General features: G+C 59.3%; 1 protein-coding gene across 2 annotated transcripts in view; it reads left to right on the forward strand.

Annotated features, from left to right (window-relative positions):
* The first annotated feature begins 633 nt into the window (after positions 1-633).
* LOC123819672 (DAB2 interacting protein) overlaps positions 634-17,296 on the forward strand; it is a 183,174-nt gene continuing 166,511 nt past the window's right edge. The window contains exon 1 of one of the 2 annotated variants that reach the window (XM_045840092.1): positions 634-833. In XM_045840092.1, the coding sequence (XP_045696048.1) occupies positions 794-833 (40 nt within the window). In that variant the 5' untranslated portion in view covers positions 634-793. The remainder of the gene's footprint in view (positions 834-17,296) is intronic. The other variant, XM_045840094.1, reaches the window with a different exon arrangement.

Here is a 17,296-nt window from a genome sequence, read left to right on the forward strand (position 1 = left end):
AGGCGCCCATTCCTCCAGGAAGCCTTCCATGACCACCTCCCCCAGCCAGCGGAGGCACCCCTTCTCTGTGTGCCCGCAGCACATAACCCGTGCACTGCATTGCAATGACCCGTTTACCTTTGAGCTCTGCCGCGAGGCAAGACTGGCTCCCTGCTGCAAACTCAGCACCTAGCGCGGCGTCTGGCACAGAGTAGATGCTCCAGAAAATTTAGTGACTAACTGAATGGATGGATGAGTCAATTTCTGCATCCCCCACGCTGCAGGAAATGTCTGTAGAACAGATTTGAGTGGGAGGTTCCAGCAGGGCCTGGGAGAAACCCCTGGGGTTTGGGTGCTGGGTGGTGCACAGAGCAGACCCCCATCCCCTCCCGAGGTGGGTCAGCCCTCCCCCTTCCCACAGACCCCTGGGGCCCCAGAGCCAGCTTCCAGATGCTAAGCCCCAGCTCAGCCTCACCTCTTAGCTTTTCCGTCTGCACAGCTGGGCCAGATCCCCACAGCCGGCGTCGCGGGCAGCCAGGCCAATCGTCCCCGGCGTCTTCCTATTTTAGACATCTCGCTGCCTCGGTCCCTTCTAATGTTTCCAGCCAGGCTGCGGGGGGAGGAAAAAGAGGTTACTGCTACTTTAAATGTACTGTATGAAGGCGAGGGCTGGAAAGGGGCCTGCTTGCAGGAGTACCCAGTCATCTAGTTGGAAAAGCCGCCAGATGGAATACAAAAGGAGAAACCCAGACGCTCATGGAGACAGCCTCGGTTCATAAATCAGGTGGGGCCGGGGGCTGGGGGCCCATACGCCATGGAGCCCGACTCCCTCCTGGACCAAGACGACTCCTACGGTAAGAGGGGCGCCGGCCAAGTGGCTGAGTTGGGGATTCAGCCACTGCTCAGGCAGACTTTTCTCTGCTTACTGCAGGAATCTGAGTTGAAGTGGGGAGGTGGTCAGGCGGCTCGCTGGGCGCTGTCTGGCCTTGGGAGCCCGGGTTAGGGGGCCCAGGGCGGCAGGGTCCTGTGAGTGGAGTCGGGCAGACCCCCGGACTCTGGGCATTGGCAGGGGTGGGGGTAGCGGCGGGGAGGGAGAAGGAGATTCGGCTGCTTCTGTTTTGCTCTTGGCCAAGAAGGAAAGGAAGGAAGTTTGCAGGCCCCCTGCCTTTCGGCCTCACTCCCTGTCCCCAGGCCTGCTGGGTGCTGTGGGGAATTTAATTAGTGAGATCCTGCAGATAAATATAGATGGGCCAACAACAGGAATGTTCCCTGTGATTAAAGCCGCCTGAAAGGGCTCCGGCTCCACTCTGCAGGGCCCCAGGGGCTGCGGCTGGAAAACCTGGGCAGATGGGTGGGGGAAAGTTGCCTGGGACAGAGCCCTTGCTGAGAGCCCCGGACGGGGACTTGTGAGACTTGGAGTAGCTTGGCCACGGCAGTTTCTGCAGGCATGGGGCTCCGGGGGTGCAGGTAGCTAAGACCCTGACTGCTCACCCCGGCCAGGCTGCTGCCCCCTCGGCGAGGACACCTGGTGCACTCAGCTATCTCTGGGCAGTGCGAAGGAGGGAAATGGGGCGGGGGCCAGGAGTGCGGCTGAGGGACTGAGGCAGGGTGTGGGGGCAGCAGGTTTGGGGGGTCAGCAGGGAGAGGTCCAATTGAGAGGTGGCCCCACCCTTAGCTTCAATCAGCCTTTTGGGAACCTGGGTCCTCCTGGGCCCATAGTCCTTGCTAAGAAAACTGAGTTCTTCTCCCTCCCCCCAGGCCCCCCAGCCAGGCCTGGCCTCTGGGCACAGATTCAAGGCCAAATTTCCTTCCTCCTGCAGGAGCTCAACCCTTTCCAGGGAGAAGGGGCCCTCCGCCACGTTTGGGGCTCCGGCCCTCGGGGGAGCTTGGTGAGGCCCAGCCCGTGGGCCTGGTGTCTTTGGGCAGTCGGGTGTCCAGTGGACACAGCTGGGTGGGTGACCCCCATGCGCCAAGCTGTGTGTCAGGGTCAGGGGTGCAGACATGAAGAGCTCAAGGCTAAGAAATAGTTTGTGCTTTGTGGATGGAGGGAGCAGAGAGAGGAAGAGAGGGAGGGAAGGAGGGAAGAAGAGAGAGAGAGAGAGAGAGAGAGAGAGAGAGAGAGAGAGGAAGGCCCTGGAAGAGGCCCCAGCCTCGAATGGCAGACAGACAAATGACATGAGACTGGATTCAGAGTGACGAGTCCCTTGGGGGAGGCCGGGGCGGGCAGTCTGGGCGTGTGACAGGTGACAGGCCCACCTGCCCCCAGAGGTGTTCCCCTGAAGCTTGGCACAGGGGTGCGCACACACTGCCCCACGGAGGGCACAGACCCTGGTCTGGGGGGATCAACCCGTGGCCGAGCAAAGCTCCAGCTCCCCTGAGGCCCCGTCTCCCCACCTGGAACCCAGTGGTGTTTCAGGACCTCACAGCCCTGAACTGCCGCCCCCCCTCCCCCACCACTGGTGGTCTTGCAGCAGCCTCTGGGCTGCCCGGGAGACCGTGGCTGCCTCACCCTAGTCGAAGGGTTATGTCCACAGGCGGTCCCTCACCTTCACCTGTTGTGGGAGCCTGTTGCTGACCTTCTGGAAGCTGCTCAGGCAGTGAGGTGGCTGGGAGCTGGGAAGAAGCAGCGAAGAGGCAGAGGGGACCTCAGGAGCTGTCCGGCAGGGATGGAGGAGAGCCCAGGGGTGGCCCCAGATCTAGCTGAAAGGGGTCTGTGGCAGCCTGCCTCGGAGGCTGTCCCTTGAAGTGGCTGTCTCGGGCCAGGGCAGCAAGGAAGACGGTGGCCTTGGAGTCACTTGTTTTCTGCACTCTGGCTTTATGTTCACTCGTTTCGTAAGCGCTGCTTTCACACCCTAGACTGAGTTTAGGGGTTGGAAAGACAAGACACACCTTGCCTCTGCCTTTGTGACATTCCCAGGCTAGGATGGGAAAGAGGTAAGCACTCTGATGAGGGAGGCCAAGGCCCTATAGAACCCTTAACCCCAGGAGGGAGTCTGGAAAGCTTCCTGGAGGAGGTGACTCCTCCACTAAGGAAGTAGGTGACTCTCCTTCATGAAACACCTTCTTCACCTGGCTTCTGGGATAGTCCACTCACCTAATAGTCTCCCACCTATCTCTCCATCTCTTTTTCTGGTTTCCTTTCTTGAATGATGGATGTTCTTCCCTGCTACCCACATGGTCCCTTCACCAAGGTCTGCTGCTTCTGCTCCCAGCAAGATCTGACCTTTCCCCCATCCCTTGCTCACTCTCGGGGCTCCACCCCGCAGAGCTCACCTTCCTTACACTCACCAAACCAGCTGTGGCCCCAGGGCCTTTGCACATGTTGTTTCCTTTGCCGGGAGCACTCTTCGTGTCATTCTTCCCTAATCTAACTCCACCTCCTCTCCTCCTCCCAAACACTCAACTGAGGTCATCTTCTCAGAGAAGCTCTCCCTAGACCATGGCCCTCCAATCCATCTGGTGGATACCCCACGCTCTATCTCTTTCCCTTCGTAGGACCTGCTCCTACTTGCACTGCATAGCATTGCATGCGTGTGTATGGAAGCGCTGAATTCCCCCCGCCTCTGTGCTCTCTGGCAGCTGTGATCCCCAGAGCATGGCTCTCTGTCTGGCGTGTGGTAAGCATCCAACAAATACTTGTTGGATGAGTGAGTGGATGGATTCAGTTGGCCCGGGCAGAGAGAGCAGCAGGTGCAAAGGCACAGAGGCTGGAGAGCTTCGCAGAGGTCGTCCGGTCAGGGTGATGCATTTGGTCAGGGGTCGGTGAGCGGACCTCCGAGGGGACTCAGGAGCCTCGACGGGGACAGGGTCGGGAGAGACGGAGCTGGGTGCGGGACTCTGGGCCCTGCTCCCTGATGGACGCCGAGCGAGGCAGCTCTGATTCCCTGCAGCGGGTCCTCAGGGGCCGAAAGGGGCGTGGCCCCAGCCCCAGCCGCTGACACTGATGCTCTGGAGACCTGAGCCATATTCAGGCTGTCTCCACACCTCGACCTTCAACCTTTTGCATCTCAGGGCACACGTAAACGAATTGCTAAAATTCTGCGACACACCAAACAATATGTTTTTTGCCAATCTGACAAAAAAATAGGCATACCGTATTTTTCAAACTATAGATGCACTCCCCCCAAGTTTGGGAGGAAAATGGGGGTGTGTCTTATAGTCCGAATGTAGCTTTACATTGGTGACATATTATGTTATTAAATATTTTACCACATTTTTTGCTTCAAACATTTTTTTCCTATTTTCCTCCTCTAAAACCTAGGTGTATCTTATGGTCTGAAAAATGCAGTCATTTTGATTCATTCACAGTGGATGGCTACTGTTGTGTTGGCTGTTGTCATATTTTTATTTGATGGTCTGAGGGAAAAGACTGTCGGTGCTCCTGACTAAATAGTCAGGTATTGCATATTTTAAAAATTCTGGCGACACAGTGGTTGAAAATTGCTGTCTTAGCAGACGGAGCCGAGCAAACAGGGCCCCCCCCCCAGGTGGTCCTGAGGTGAGAGACCGCGAGAGCAAGGCTCGTGAGGGCTGACATGGTGGAGGGGTGTTGTTGTGGCGGGTCCAGGGGCGGGGGCTTCTTTCATGCACCCAGCAGAGGCAGAGAGGGGCCGCCCCAACCAGGTCATGTTTTCATCGCCTGGTTCCTGGGCTGACTCCCCCTTAAGATCATGCCATCCTTAAAGGAGGGGCTGCATCTTATTTACTACTGTATCCCCAGGGCCCTGCAAAGCACCTGGCCCCGAGAACGACTCAGTGCATATTTACCGGATCGATGAATGAGTGAAGGAATGAATGAGTGAGTCAGTGAGTGAATGGCAGCAGCTGGACCCTTGCGTGAACTTGCTGCTTGCCCTCAGGCATCCCTTCTCTGAGTTTCTGTGTCCTTAGCTGTCGACTGAGGGTCCTGTACTCCAGGCGCCTGAATGTTCTTGCTCTGACCATGGAAGATTCTAAGTCTGACTCAGCACCGGGCGCCCTCTCCCCTCCCTGCGGCCTGAGCCTCATCCCAGCCCTCTCTGTCTTTGGGTGGCTTGGACCAAGTCCCTTCCTGTTGCTCAGCCTCAGTCGCATGTCTGACAAGTGGGCAGACTTGGGCCTGCCCTGCCTGCCTTCCTGGTTGTCTCGGGGCTCCAGAGCAGTGGCGGGGGTTAAACCATGTGCGGTTGGACACCTGCTGGGGGGTGTCTGCAATTCACAGAGGAGGGAGCTGGGCTTCAACAGGTGCTGGGATAAACACTTTGGTTGGTTTGAAAATCCTGGAGGTGCAAGGGCAGCTCAGAAGTTTGTTTCTTCCTGATGATACCTGGTAAGGACACCTGCCCCAGGTGGGGGGCCCTAGGACGGGGCAGGTGGAGGCGATTTTGTAAATTTCCAAGTGCTGCAGGTATAGCAGCCAGTTATAACTATTTACTGAGTGCCCCCTCTGGGCGAGATGCCGGGCAAGGTCCCTGATGCATGTATACTGTACCTGTCTGCCTGAATCCTCAAAGCAAAGCACGCAGGTTGCTGTTAGCTCCCTTTTTCCAGATGGGGAAATGAGGCTGGGGGGGATAAAGTGGTGGCCAAGGTCACACGGGGAGGTCAGTGACTCGAACCCAGGTTCTCCAGAGCCCGGGGTCTTTCTTTTGTGGCACCGAGAGCCGTCTCGGTGCAGGAGCCACCTGGGGGTCCTTCCACTTGCCCGTGGGTTAGTCCCACCTCCCCGGGAGTGTGTTGGGAAGAGTTCAAGGGATGAGCGCCACGTGGCAGGAGCCACAACCCGAGGCGCTGTCAGCCCTGCTGGAAACAGCGGGCACAGAAGCAGCTGTAATGGGATAGGGTCAATCTAAAGAGAGGGCTATTTTGGGCTGGAAGCTGTCAGGAGGCCTGATGTCACCCCTCCCAGGCCCTTCCTATGTGTAAGAGAGGGAAGCTGGTAACAAGCAGAAATAATCCTAAAGTAACAGCATGCGCCAGGCCATGTGCCTCCCCGTTCATCATCACATGTCCCCTTCCCACCAACCCTGTGAGGCCGGTGCTACCATTCTCCCGTTAGAGAGGAGGGAAAAAGCTCAGAGAGGCTCACGGATGCACCCAAAGTCACATAGCCAGCGAGTGGCCAAGCTGAGAGTCACGTAGGTGCGTCCCAGCCCAGAGCCCCTGCTCTGGACCACAGCCTGCTGGGCCCCTCTCTGAGGCCGTGGCTGTGGGGATAGGGTGCTGGGACACGGTTCAGGCTGCCCTACTTCTCAGGGACCAGAGCCTGGGGCCTCCTCCTGGCTCTGCCACTCAGTGACCACAGCAGGCCCCGAGCAAAGCCCTGGGCTCTCAGCAGGCCTCAGTTTCCCTGCACGTGAAACTGAGGTAGTGATGCCAGCCTGGCTGACCTGGGGTGGGGAAGGAATGCCAAGTTCGAAGTCCGTCCATCTCACTCCAGGGCTCTGTCTGGAACCAGCTGGCTGGGCCCCAGGCACCTAATGGGACAGGAGAAGCCACACTCCCACATGAGGTCCTTTCGTGGGTGAAGAAATCAGGCCAGAGAGGCAGAACAGGGACCCCATCTACTGAGCTATTGCTGGGTGCCTGGCTCTGTGCTCCGTGCTCTGCCTGGAGTCACTGAGCCCTTGCAGAGGAAGTAACAACCCCTCTGCTTAGATGCAACAACCGAGGCTTAGAAGGTGCAAGGCTGCAAGCTGGTGGGGGCACTCCTGATTCAAACCCAGGCCTCCCAGGCTCCTGTGCTTCTGCCCACCACTCTGGGCTGCCCCCCTGGCTGTGCTAGCCCCCAAGCCACAGCCCAGGAGCGCTCCAGTCCTGCTACCTGGTCATGCCCGGGCCTCTGACCTCCCCCTGCTGGGTAGGTGGATGAGAGGTAGAACCCCTCCTTCTTGCCCCACAGAACTCTGGGAAGAGACTAAATATGGAAGGCTAGTCAATAAAGATGAACAATGAGGCCAGCTGGGGAGGGGCTTAAATCATTTATGCACCCAAGTCTGAGCAGCTGGCTGTTTGAGGCCAGGGAGTGAGGCCCAGGGAGGGTGGCGGGGCAGCCCCTGGGCCAGGAGCTGGGCCAGGCAGAGCCAGGAGCGAGCTTGGGAGGGAGGAGCTGGTTTCCCTCGGAGAGGGGCTCCTGGTGGGAGAAGGAGGGGGAGGCTCATTCAGGAGTTCCTGTCCTTTAGAAGCAAAGGCATTTCACCCTGGTCCTCTCCACAGGATGGCTCACACAGTGAGGGCCAGGGCTTCCCGTCCTCAGCACCTCGCGTGGGCCTGGGCCGTGTGGCCGTCAGCCCCCGTCTCCTCATCGGAGGGGGGGGACAGGACGGGCCGGCCATGTCACAGCGCTCCCACTCTTAGGCCCAAGGGAGAGGGTCTTCCGACGTCCTCCTGTCCATCCCCCATTACACGCTGGGAAGACAGGGGCCTGAGAGACAAGGAACCAGAACCACTCAAGGCCCATCTCACCTCCTCAGTGGCCCTGAGATCTGCTCCGAGCCTCCATCTCCCAGCCCCCACCTCAGGCCAGGCCCCACCAGGGACTCCTGGCCCCCTCGGAGGGCTCCCCTTTTCCACCCCTCCCCCAAACTCATCCTCCATGCACAGCCAAAGAGGGCCACTCACAGGCATCTTCAAGTCCCACAGGGCACCCCCCGCCCCCCTGCTGCAGAGTAAAGTCCAAACTCACTCACGCAGCCTCTCAAGGTGTTCCATCATCTGATCCCTGGATGATGCCCCTTCCCTTGTCTCCAACCACACCCCTTCTTCCTCTCCACTTCCCCATCATGAATTATTCTCCGCCTCAAACATGCCAGCCTCTCTCTCTTACTCGCCTTGGCAGTTGCTCTACCCCTGCCTAGGGAACTCCTCTCAGCTCTCCCCACTGCTCCCCCAGCCTGGCCATTCCTACTCATTCTGAAGTATTAGCTCTGGTGTCACCCCCTCCAGGAAGTCTTCCCTAACTACTTAGTTTGCACTCCTGAGGCACCTAGCCTCACCTCTGGGCTATGAGTGTTGCCAAGAGCCAGGCTGAAAACTTGGAGGCAAGTGATGGGGTGGGGTAAGGAAAGGGGTCAGGGTGACCTAGCAGGGGATGTCGGTGTCCACACTGAGGGGGGGACAGTGGTGGAAGAGCAGATTCTGGGTGGGAGGGGGAGTGATATCCTAGGCTTGCTGTGTCTGCAGGGTTTTCTGTGGGAGAGCCTGTGATGATCGTTCCAGAAGTGACCTCTGGAGCGGCCCCAGTCCCAGGGTGGAGGGCAGGAGTGTCTGGGGCCTTCCCAGCTGCATCAGCACCACTCCCTTTCCAAGGCTTCTGAAGCCTTCACTCACCCCCCTCCCATAGCTCAGGCCCTGCCACCTCCCCCAGGAAGCCAGCCCTGACTAGCTGGGCTGAGGCCACTCTGTGCTCTCCTTGACTGTACCCTTTTGGTCTTCACCATCTCTAGTCCTAGGACATCTCGTGGGAGTCTTTGAGGCGGGGCCACACCCCTCCATCTCTTGTAGACTCCAATCCCCCCACACAGGATGGACACACACACACACACACACACACACACACAGAAAACCCTGGACAGGGCAGCCTCAACCAGGGGATTCTGGGGGAACCAAGCAGAAGTCCCGAGAGGCTTTGGGTCAGATTGACACAGGCGAGCAGGGGGCAGAGGCAGGCAGAAGGGAGAGGCGTGTTTCTGTCCCATCTGAACGTGCGTGTCTGGGTGGCTGGATCCTTACAACCCCCTGCAGGAGGCGCTATGGCCGGTGACCTGCATTCCTGCTCGCTCCTGTGTGTGTGCACACACACGCACGTGTGCGGCCCCGCACCCCTGCCCCATGGTTCCGCAGCTTGCACCAGAACCAGTTCCAGAGAAGCCTGCTCCGGGGACCGCAGTGCCTGCAGTGGCTGGGTGCCTGCCCGCAGCCCCCACCTGCCCTTCTGCCCATGACTCTCTCTCTCCCTCCCTCCACTCAAATTGCAGATAAAGGCCTCGCCCTGCCTTTGCTTGTGGTGGGATGGTGGTCTCTGAGAGTGGAGGGTGGCAGTAGCAGAGGTGGCCATGGAGGGAGGGGACCTGAAACCACAGCCTGAGGCTGAACTGGAAGGTGGCCAGAGAGGTCAGGAGGGAGGGCCAGGAGGGTGGGCTCTGGCCTCCTGAATCCTGGGCCTGCCGGGGTCAGGGCCCCACTCAGGAGCCCCCGGGGGCGGGGCTGTCCCAGGGCTGTCCCTGGTTTCCCTCCTGGTGTCTTCCTGAGGGGTGGGAGGGTGGGAGTCCCGTAGAGACCCCCCTCTCCTGGTGACACTGTCCTTGACCAAGTGGCTGTGCCGGGTCTGTAGCCAGGAAGCCAGGGCGCCTAAGAGGGAGCCTGCTCTGAGACCCTGTATTCTCTCCTTTGCCGGCTCTGTGGTGGCTGAAGAAGGGGCGGCTGCGCCCCTCTTCCGGGCTCTTCTCCTGGAACGGGGCCTCCGGCAGCCTGTAGGGGATGGCCAGGGCCCACGCAGAGCCTCTCCACTGCTCTGTCTCTGTCTCGCTGTCTGTTTGTCCGCCTCCCTCTGGCTGGGCCTGCCCGGTTCGCAGCCCTGTCTCCTCGCTCAGAGCTCCCTCTCATTCAGGAGCACAGATGAGGGAGAGCAAGGGAGGAGCAGGGCTCGGCCCCCGCAGCTCCTCCAGGGCCCTCTCAGCCCACTGCTGTTTGTGCTCTAGGCCTCACCTCTCTCCCTTAACTCCCCAGAGGCCAGTCCTCCCCGGGCCCTGCATCCCCAGCCCTCTTCCTGCCCCAGGGACCACTTAATCAGCTCCTCTGGGTCCCCTCCTTCCTTCCACCAGCCCAGGTGCTGTCCCTTCCCCCACACCTCACCCCCAGGACCTCCAGCCTCCCTGCTGAGCACTTCCTCTGGGCCAGCCCCTGACAGGGCAAGGCCCCGGGAAGTGCAGGCTGGGTCCCTGTCCTCAGGGAAGAACTCAGGATGGGCTCCCGAAGCTCCAGGGACAGCCCAAGGGGGTGGGGGGGGGGCTCCGGGCGGAGGGGGTGCTAAGCTTAAAGGAACCGGGGCTTGGCCTGGCGGAAGGTGGCAGGGGGCAGGCAAAGAGAACTTCGGGGGATGGGTCTGGAGTTGAGAACCACAGTGACCTACTGGAAACCTTGAGGCTGGACCCCTAAACCCAGATGGGTTGTGGGGAGGAGGCTGGAGAGGTTAGCAGGGTCAGGCTAGGGGACTTGGGGGTTATTCTGCACCTTGGGGAGCCACGGCATGGGGCCATGGTTGTACTGTCTCCCCAGAATTCCCAAGGCCCCAAAAGACACCTCTACTCAACACAGTGCCCCCTCCACTGAATCAGTGGTTCAGCTTAGACCACGGTTCAGCTTAGTCTAGGTGGCTGCTCCCCTCGGGAGGTCCCAGCCCCAGCAGAGGAGCCTAGTCTGGGGTGGGGCGGGGGGCAGTTGGGAAGAGCGCACACGGGAGAGGCAGCTGCCCCAGCCTTTGGTTCCCGTGTCACGGCTTCGAGGTCTCTGTTCCCGCTGTCCCCAGCAGCCCAAGGCAGGCTCAGCTTCTGCAGGAAGTAGGAGATCATCTCCAATCCTCATCTTCCTGGCCCCAAGGGGCGGGGTGGGTGTGCATCAGAAGGGAAAAATCCGCCACACCGTTAACGAGCAGGGGAGGCCAGGGGAAGCACGCAGCAGCTCACAAACTCTCCCTGGGAAACCTAGTCCCATTTTAGAGAAGGAAACGGAGGCACAGAGGCCTTTGGCGTTTTGCCCTGGTCACACTGCTAGGCAGAGTCCAGATTGGAACCCGGGTCCTGCTGGCTCCAGGGCCCATGCGCATCCCACTGTGAGTCTGCACCCAGTGACCCCAGGGCCTTGTCCTGCACCAGGGAGAGGCAGGAGGGGCTGCGTCGGAGCTACGAGGGGCCTGGGGTCCCACTCACCCTCTGTGCTCATGACGTGGAGGTGTGAGCTGAGCCTCAAAGCTGGCAGGTGCCCACCAGGGGCCAGAGGAATCTGGGTTCTCAGGAAGGCCGGGAGGGTGGCTGGGAGGGGCAGCTGGGGCTGGTGCGGGCAGCAGGGGAGGGCCCCGGCAGGGAGAGGGCGGTGGAGCAAAATGAGCTTTAGGCAGGTGGAGGGCAGCAGGGAGCACAGGCCCCAGCAAAGGAAACAGCAAAGGGGTGTGTGTGGGGGAGGGGGACGAGTGTCGGAGTGTCCCAGCCTGAAGCAGGGGGTGACGCCCCGAAGGCGAAGTGATGCCCCGAAGGCTGGGTGGCAGATGAGGACCTGGGGTGAGGGCGGTTTACCCTCCTTGGCACTCCTCACACTTGGGGCGGGACAACTCTTTGTTGTGGGGGCCTGGGGGGACCGTCCTGTGCAGCGGAGGGTGTTGAGCAGCGTCCTTTGCCTCTGCCCCCGAGATGCCAGTAGCAGGCCTGCCTCCTCCAGCCCAAGCCCTGACAGCCAAAAATGTCTCCGGACACCGCACAATGTTCCCTGTGAAGAAGAGAACCACATGGGTGAGAACCGCTGTCCTAGAGTAAGCTGGAGCGAGGAGGGGTGTGACCAGAGGAGGGACAAGGCCCAGAGCTGCAGCCCTCGTCCCCAGCCCTCGGGCCCATGCCGGGCCTCCTCCCTCCGCGGACCCGTGCGCACTGAGTGCCAGGAAAACCTAAAACCTTCCCCAGCACTATGCAGGGCCGAGGGCTGAGCCGGGGGGGATGGAACAAAAGAGCTTGTGTTTGGGGATGGAACCTCCCCTCCCCACTCAGCCTGGGAGGGGGGTGCGCAGGGCGGTGATCCAGGGCCAAGGGGGGCTGCAAGGCTGGGAGAGGCGCTTGTCTGAGGCTGGGATTTGGATAGAAGGTGCTGGAAGTGGGGAAGCTAACGTCCTGCCTGTGTTCCTGTTCACAAACAGGCCCTTTTCAGGGGCCATGAAATCCAGGCGTCTCAACGAGTCAGATGGAGTTTTGAACGGGTCCTGACCTGGTATCCTGGGGTCAAGGGGTCAAGGGGTCAAGGGGTCAAGGGCTGCCTTCCCAGGCCGGGGCAGGGGCAGGCCAGGATGGGACCTGGGACTACCAGCAGCCCAAAGCATTTCTTCCCTCCTGTCCACACGCTGTGGCTCAGAGGGACCCAGGGACGGGAGGAGAGTGCTGAGGGAGGGTAGGCACCCGTTTTCACCATCTCCCCACCCCCGACCATGTGCAGCCAAATGAGCTGCTAAAATGCACACCCTGCCTTCCCCCCTCCTCTGCTCACCACCTCCCCTGGCTCCCACGATCCTCAGGATCGCGTCCACAGCCCTTGGACAGCCCTTCGAGGACGCCTATCTCACCCCACTTGCCATGCCCCCCCAGCCCCCCATTGCAGCCAGACCCCTCTCTAGGCCTCTGTGGTTTCCCTCCCTCTCTTCTGAGCCCCGGACGCTGCCTCCTCCCCACGCGCAATCCCCCTCAACTGGGTAAACTCCTACTCACGCACTGATGCCCCTTGGTCACCGCTGCCTCCAGGAAGTCCTCCCAACCCCTGTGAGCACCTGGTGCGTCGTCCGTGGCACCAGTCGCCACCCCACGAGGAAACTCTCTCTGTGTGAAGTCTCTGTCCCAAGGGCGGTGCCCGTGTTCACTCGTTTCCCCTGCAGCCTGGGGCCTAGAACAGAGAGCTGGAGATGAATGGCCATTTCGTGAAGGAAGATAGGGGACAGGGGGGATTAAAAACAAACATGTTTTTACTAATGGGGAGTAGCCTGTCCTTCTGGACGCCAGGGAAGGGGCCGGGGCGGACTGACCCCAGAGCCCGCTGGGAGAAACAGACACCCTGTCTGTCTCTGCGATGAGACTCCCGGACGGCTCATTCCCTGAAAGGCAGGCGTCAGCCACAGCCCAGCCTCGATGACAGGCCCCTCTCAGGCCCGGCCCTTGGTGCCACCACCAGGCAGGACAAGTGCTGGTGGGGGGGTAGTCCCAGAGGGGCATTTAGCTGCCCACACTGCATGCACTTCGGGCATCCTTGGCCATCTGTGGGGCCCAGATTCCTTGGATCTAAGAACCCTGAGAGCCAACAGCCTGTCCAGGCCACTGGTTTTCCAGCTGTTTCCGAGGAGTCCTGGGCTGGCAAGGGGATGCCCTCGGCTCACCAAAGAGGGAGACAGCCCTTTCCCCTGACACGGCTCTGCCCAGAGCAGCTCACCTTCCCTGGGTGCACACGCTGGGCTTGCCTGAAACCTTGCACAGAACCTTAGAGATGAGGGCTCTGGGGCTCAGCCCAAAAGGCCCTGGTCTAGCCCACCTCCTTCTCGCACAGATGGGGAGACCCGGGCCAGGAGGGGGGAGGAGTGGCAGAGCCAGGGTGGCCCCCTTCCGCTGAACGGCCGCAGCCCTCTGCTGAAGGCAGGAACATGGGAGCGAGTGAATACGAGTCCGAGAGTGGGTTTCATTTGGTAACAAGGGATGACAACAAAGGACACTCGGTTTCTGGGGCGAGGGGTGGGGGATGGGCAAGAACTGCCCTAAAGAGGGAAGGGAAGAGTAGAGCTGGCAGCTGGTCACCCTGGGGTGCCACGCACTCGGTTTACCTACTTCGAGCCCAGCCCGCAGCCCAGCCTGCGCACCTGCTGCGCCGACTCCTGGCTTCAACCACGGCAGCATTCGGTGCAACAACCAGAGCCTCAGGGTTCAAGTCCCAGCTCTTCCATTTCCTCGCTGTGTTGACCTTGGCCAGATCAGCCTCCTCTGGAGACTCAGACTCTTTCCCAACAAAAGGGAGCTAGCAACAGCCCCACCCCTGAGTAGTCGTGAGGGGTAAATGCGAGGGGTCGAACAATTCCTGGTGGCTTCAGGGTTCTTCCTTGTGTGGGACCCAGGAAGTTCATGGTCTAAGGTTCACATTTCAGCCACGGCCCTTACTAGCTGTGTGACTTGAGGCAAGTTACTTAACGTCTCTGCCTCAGCGTCCCCATCTATATAGTGGGGATAACAGTAGCAGGCCTCTGCCTCTGGGGGTGTAAGGGGTTAATACATGTAAAGTGCCGAGAACAGGGCTCCAGAAGTGTTTGCTACCAATGTCTGTACTCAGATCACAGTGGAGATGGGGTCTCGCTGAGGAGAGGCCCCCAAAGCGGAAGAGAATAGAGAAGATAATAAATGAATGGAAGGGAAATCGGGGTTCTCCCAGGGCACGCCTCGGGGCACCCGCCCAGCCCAGTCCCCACCCCTCGGTGGTGTCTTCCAGTCGTAGGGGATCCCTCCCCTCCCCCACCCCCGCCACCAGCTCCCTGTCGCCGGGCCTCTCCCTGCATTTTTCCACTCACGCAGAGGTAGGGTTTCATTTCGCCCCTAGATGACTTTGGGTGATAAAGAAGTAACTTCAGCCTCCTCGAATTGAATCTTCTCTCCAGAACGTGTAACAAACCTGGAGATCGGAATGGCCCTGGAGCTGATTATTCTGGGAGGGCGCCTCCTGGCATTAAAACTAAATTAGATCCAGGTACCCCTGTTATTAGCAAAATAATTCCCTACGATTACCGAATGCGGCCATGAATCCCGATGGCGGATGAACTTCAGGTGACTTACGCGAGACGAGTCAGTGCGCGAAGGCCTGTGCTCCTGCGCGCGCCTCGCTCTGGCGTCGCAGCCGGGTGACTGTGCTAATGGTTGTAAGAAATCACCTTCTGTGGCCTGGGATTGGGAGGGCTGGAGACCAAAACATGCGCGGAGGGTGTTGCCTACTTGCAGCTGGAGAGGCTGGGCGCCATGATTGGTTCCAAAACAGCCCCTTCTGGGGAGCTGGCTGGGTCCTCCGTCCACTGGGACAGAAGCCCGCTAGGCAGTCCGGATGCGGTGGCTTTCAGACCATCTCAGTGCAGGAAATTGAATTTGTCTAAGTTCCACCACGGGGCAGGGGTGAGGTAAGCTGTAAAAGCTCAGGACCTTGGAGTCAAGTCAATTTAACTCAGTTTGTGCCCACCGTGTGTCAGGCCCTCACTGTCCAGGCACCAGCGACGGGGAGTGTCCGTACTGGACAGCGTTTCTGGTGCGTTCTGAACACGGTTTCGAGCCCCTTCACCAACCACAGAGAGGCACGACCATCCGCATTTTAGAGACAAGGGAATATTGTCTCAGAGATGACCAAGGTGGGAGCTGGAAGGCTTCCTGGAAGAGGGGACATAGGGAAAGGCATCGTAGGCAGAGAAAGCAGCCCAGCAAAAAGTCCAGAGGCAGAAGACGAAAGGGGTGTTAGGAGATGGAAGGCGGGGTGGGGAGGGTGGCTGACGACCAGACGAGTTGAGGGTCTGGACGATGGGGAGCCACTGCAGGGCATGAGAAACTGAGTAATTCGTTAGCGGGTGCAATTATTAAACACCACATGCATGGATACAGTGGCATGGTACAGGCTCTGCTGTTTACACTGTGTGATGTTCTACAAATTGCTTAAACTCTCTGAGCCTCCATTTCCTCACCTGTCAAACGGAAATTTAGAAGGTGAGAATGTCCTCAGACATGGCTGTGAGAACTGAGTGAGAGAACACACAAAGCACCGACACTTGTGCGCACATCTATTACACAGATGGAGCATCGGAGGTGTGCAAGGAAGCATGGATTCACTCATTCATTCAACAAATGTTCATTGAGCACCTACTATGCCCCGGATCCCTTTCTGGGGGGAGGGTGTGGGAGGAGGTGTAACAGTGGACAAAACCAGGCATGGTGGCTGTGCTCGGGGACATCCAGCCCCGGGAGAGTGACACACTGATCCGGTGATCACACCATGAAAGGCACAGTCACCAACTGCAATAAATGCCATGGAGACAAGGGGCTTGGGCCACACGTGTGTAGTGTGCCAGGCCTCCCTGAGGATGCGGCACCTACGCTGCCGTGGGAAGTGAACTGGGCTGAGCCGCCGAGGGCACAGAGGAAAGTGTTCTGGAGAGCGGAGCCTGTGCGCAGTGGGTACAATGGGAAAAACGGGGCCTGGGGGCTGGCTGGGCAGCTGAAGGCAGGGAGAAAGGGGGAGGTGGCAGTCTGGAGAGGTGGGCTGGGGCCAGACCCCCCAGGGCAAGCGTCTGGGCCACATGATGACAAGAAGAAGCCATTGCAAGCTTTCAAGCTGGCTTGGGGTGATTTGATTGAATCTGAGCTTCACAAACCTCACGAGGAGACGCCACAGACAGAGACAGCAGAGAGGGGGCCCAGGTGGATGCAGGGAGCCAGCTCAGCTCTGCCTGAAGCCCAGGCAAGAGACAACAGCATCTGGACTGGCCTGGAAACAGACGTCTGGGACGCACCAGTGTAAGGACAGCGTTTGAAGCTGGGGGCCTGGAAGGATGAGGGGGACTCAGACAAGCTCCGACTCCAGCTCTTGTAGCTCAGTGGAGTAAAACGAGGGCGCCAGCGAGAGAACCAGAGAAGCAGGGGAAAACTGCGAGACGCTGGAGAGACAGAAAAGATCAGAGAGTGTCCAGGGGGTAAAGCAAAGCCAAGAGGTCGGGTGAGATGAAGATGAAGATGGAGAAGTGTCCTTGGGTGTGATCATCGGCGACCTTTCCGAGAAGCATCGAGACGGCAGACCTTAAGCTGGGTGGGGGCCCCTGCCTTGCATGCCCATTTGCACGGGACAAAGAGCCAGCTGGGGCTAATGTCCACATCACCAGAACCACATTACTTGTCCAGTACAATCTGAATCAAAGAGGATCAGCTCATTGGTTCAGAAAAGATCCGAACCCACCAAGTGCACAGCCTTGTTCTTTGCCAGCGCCCCTGTAACCCTGGCGGCTTGACGTCTTTTCTGCTTGTACAACATGTAACACCAGCCGATTTATCTTCTGGAGTCTGGACCATAAGCAACATGCCATCCTCTGTGTCGCCTTGATGGAAGCTCCCGACGAGCGGGCATATGTGGGTTTTGCATATACAGCGCCGATGATGCATATGTTACATCGCTTCAGACGTGTCCCTGGGGAAGGCGCCACAGGCTCTGTCGCCCCTACAGATGGAAGCTGGCAAGGAAAAGACGGGTCCAGATTGGGATCCCTGGGCTACGTGCGAGAACAGACTGGAGGGGGCAGAGTGGCCGTGGGGAGACAGCGAGGAGAGGCTCGCTGGTTCTGAATCACTGCGCAGCCCCTCCCCCGCAGGCAGGACACAGGACAGGAGGAGGCCCTCCCTCGGAGCAGACTGCTGGCCCTCCCACCTCCTGGGCCGGCCTCCAGGTGCGCGCCTTTGCTCGGAACTGGAGAACACTCCCTGACATATATTTTCAGCCTCCCACTTTCATAGTAACTCACTTGGGTTCCTTCCACCCTCCCCTGCAAACATCTTCCTCTTGGCCAATATTCATGTAATTACTATAATTACTA

This window comes from Phyllostomus hastatus, unplaced genomic scaffold (genome assembly GCF_019186645.2).
Source record: "Phyllostomus hastatus isolate PE091 unplaced genomic scaffold, TTU_PhHast_1.1 phas_contig_34, whole genome shotgun sequence".
NCBI classification, from domain to species: Eukaryota; Metazoa; Chordata; class Mammalia; order Chiroptera; family Phyllostomidae; genus Phyllostomus; species Phyllostomus hastatus.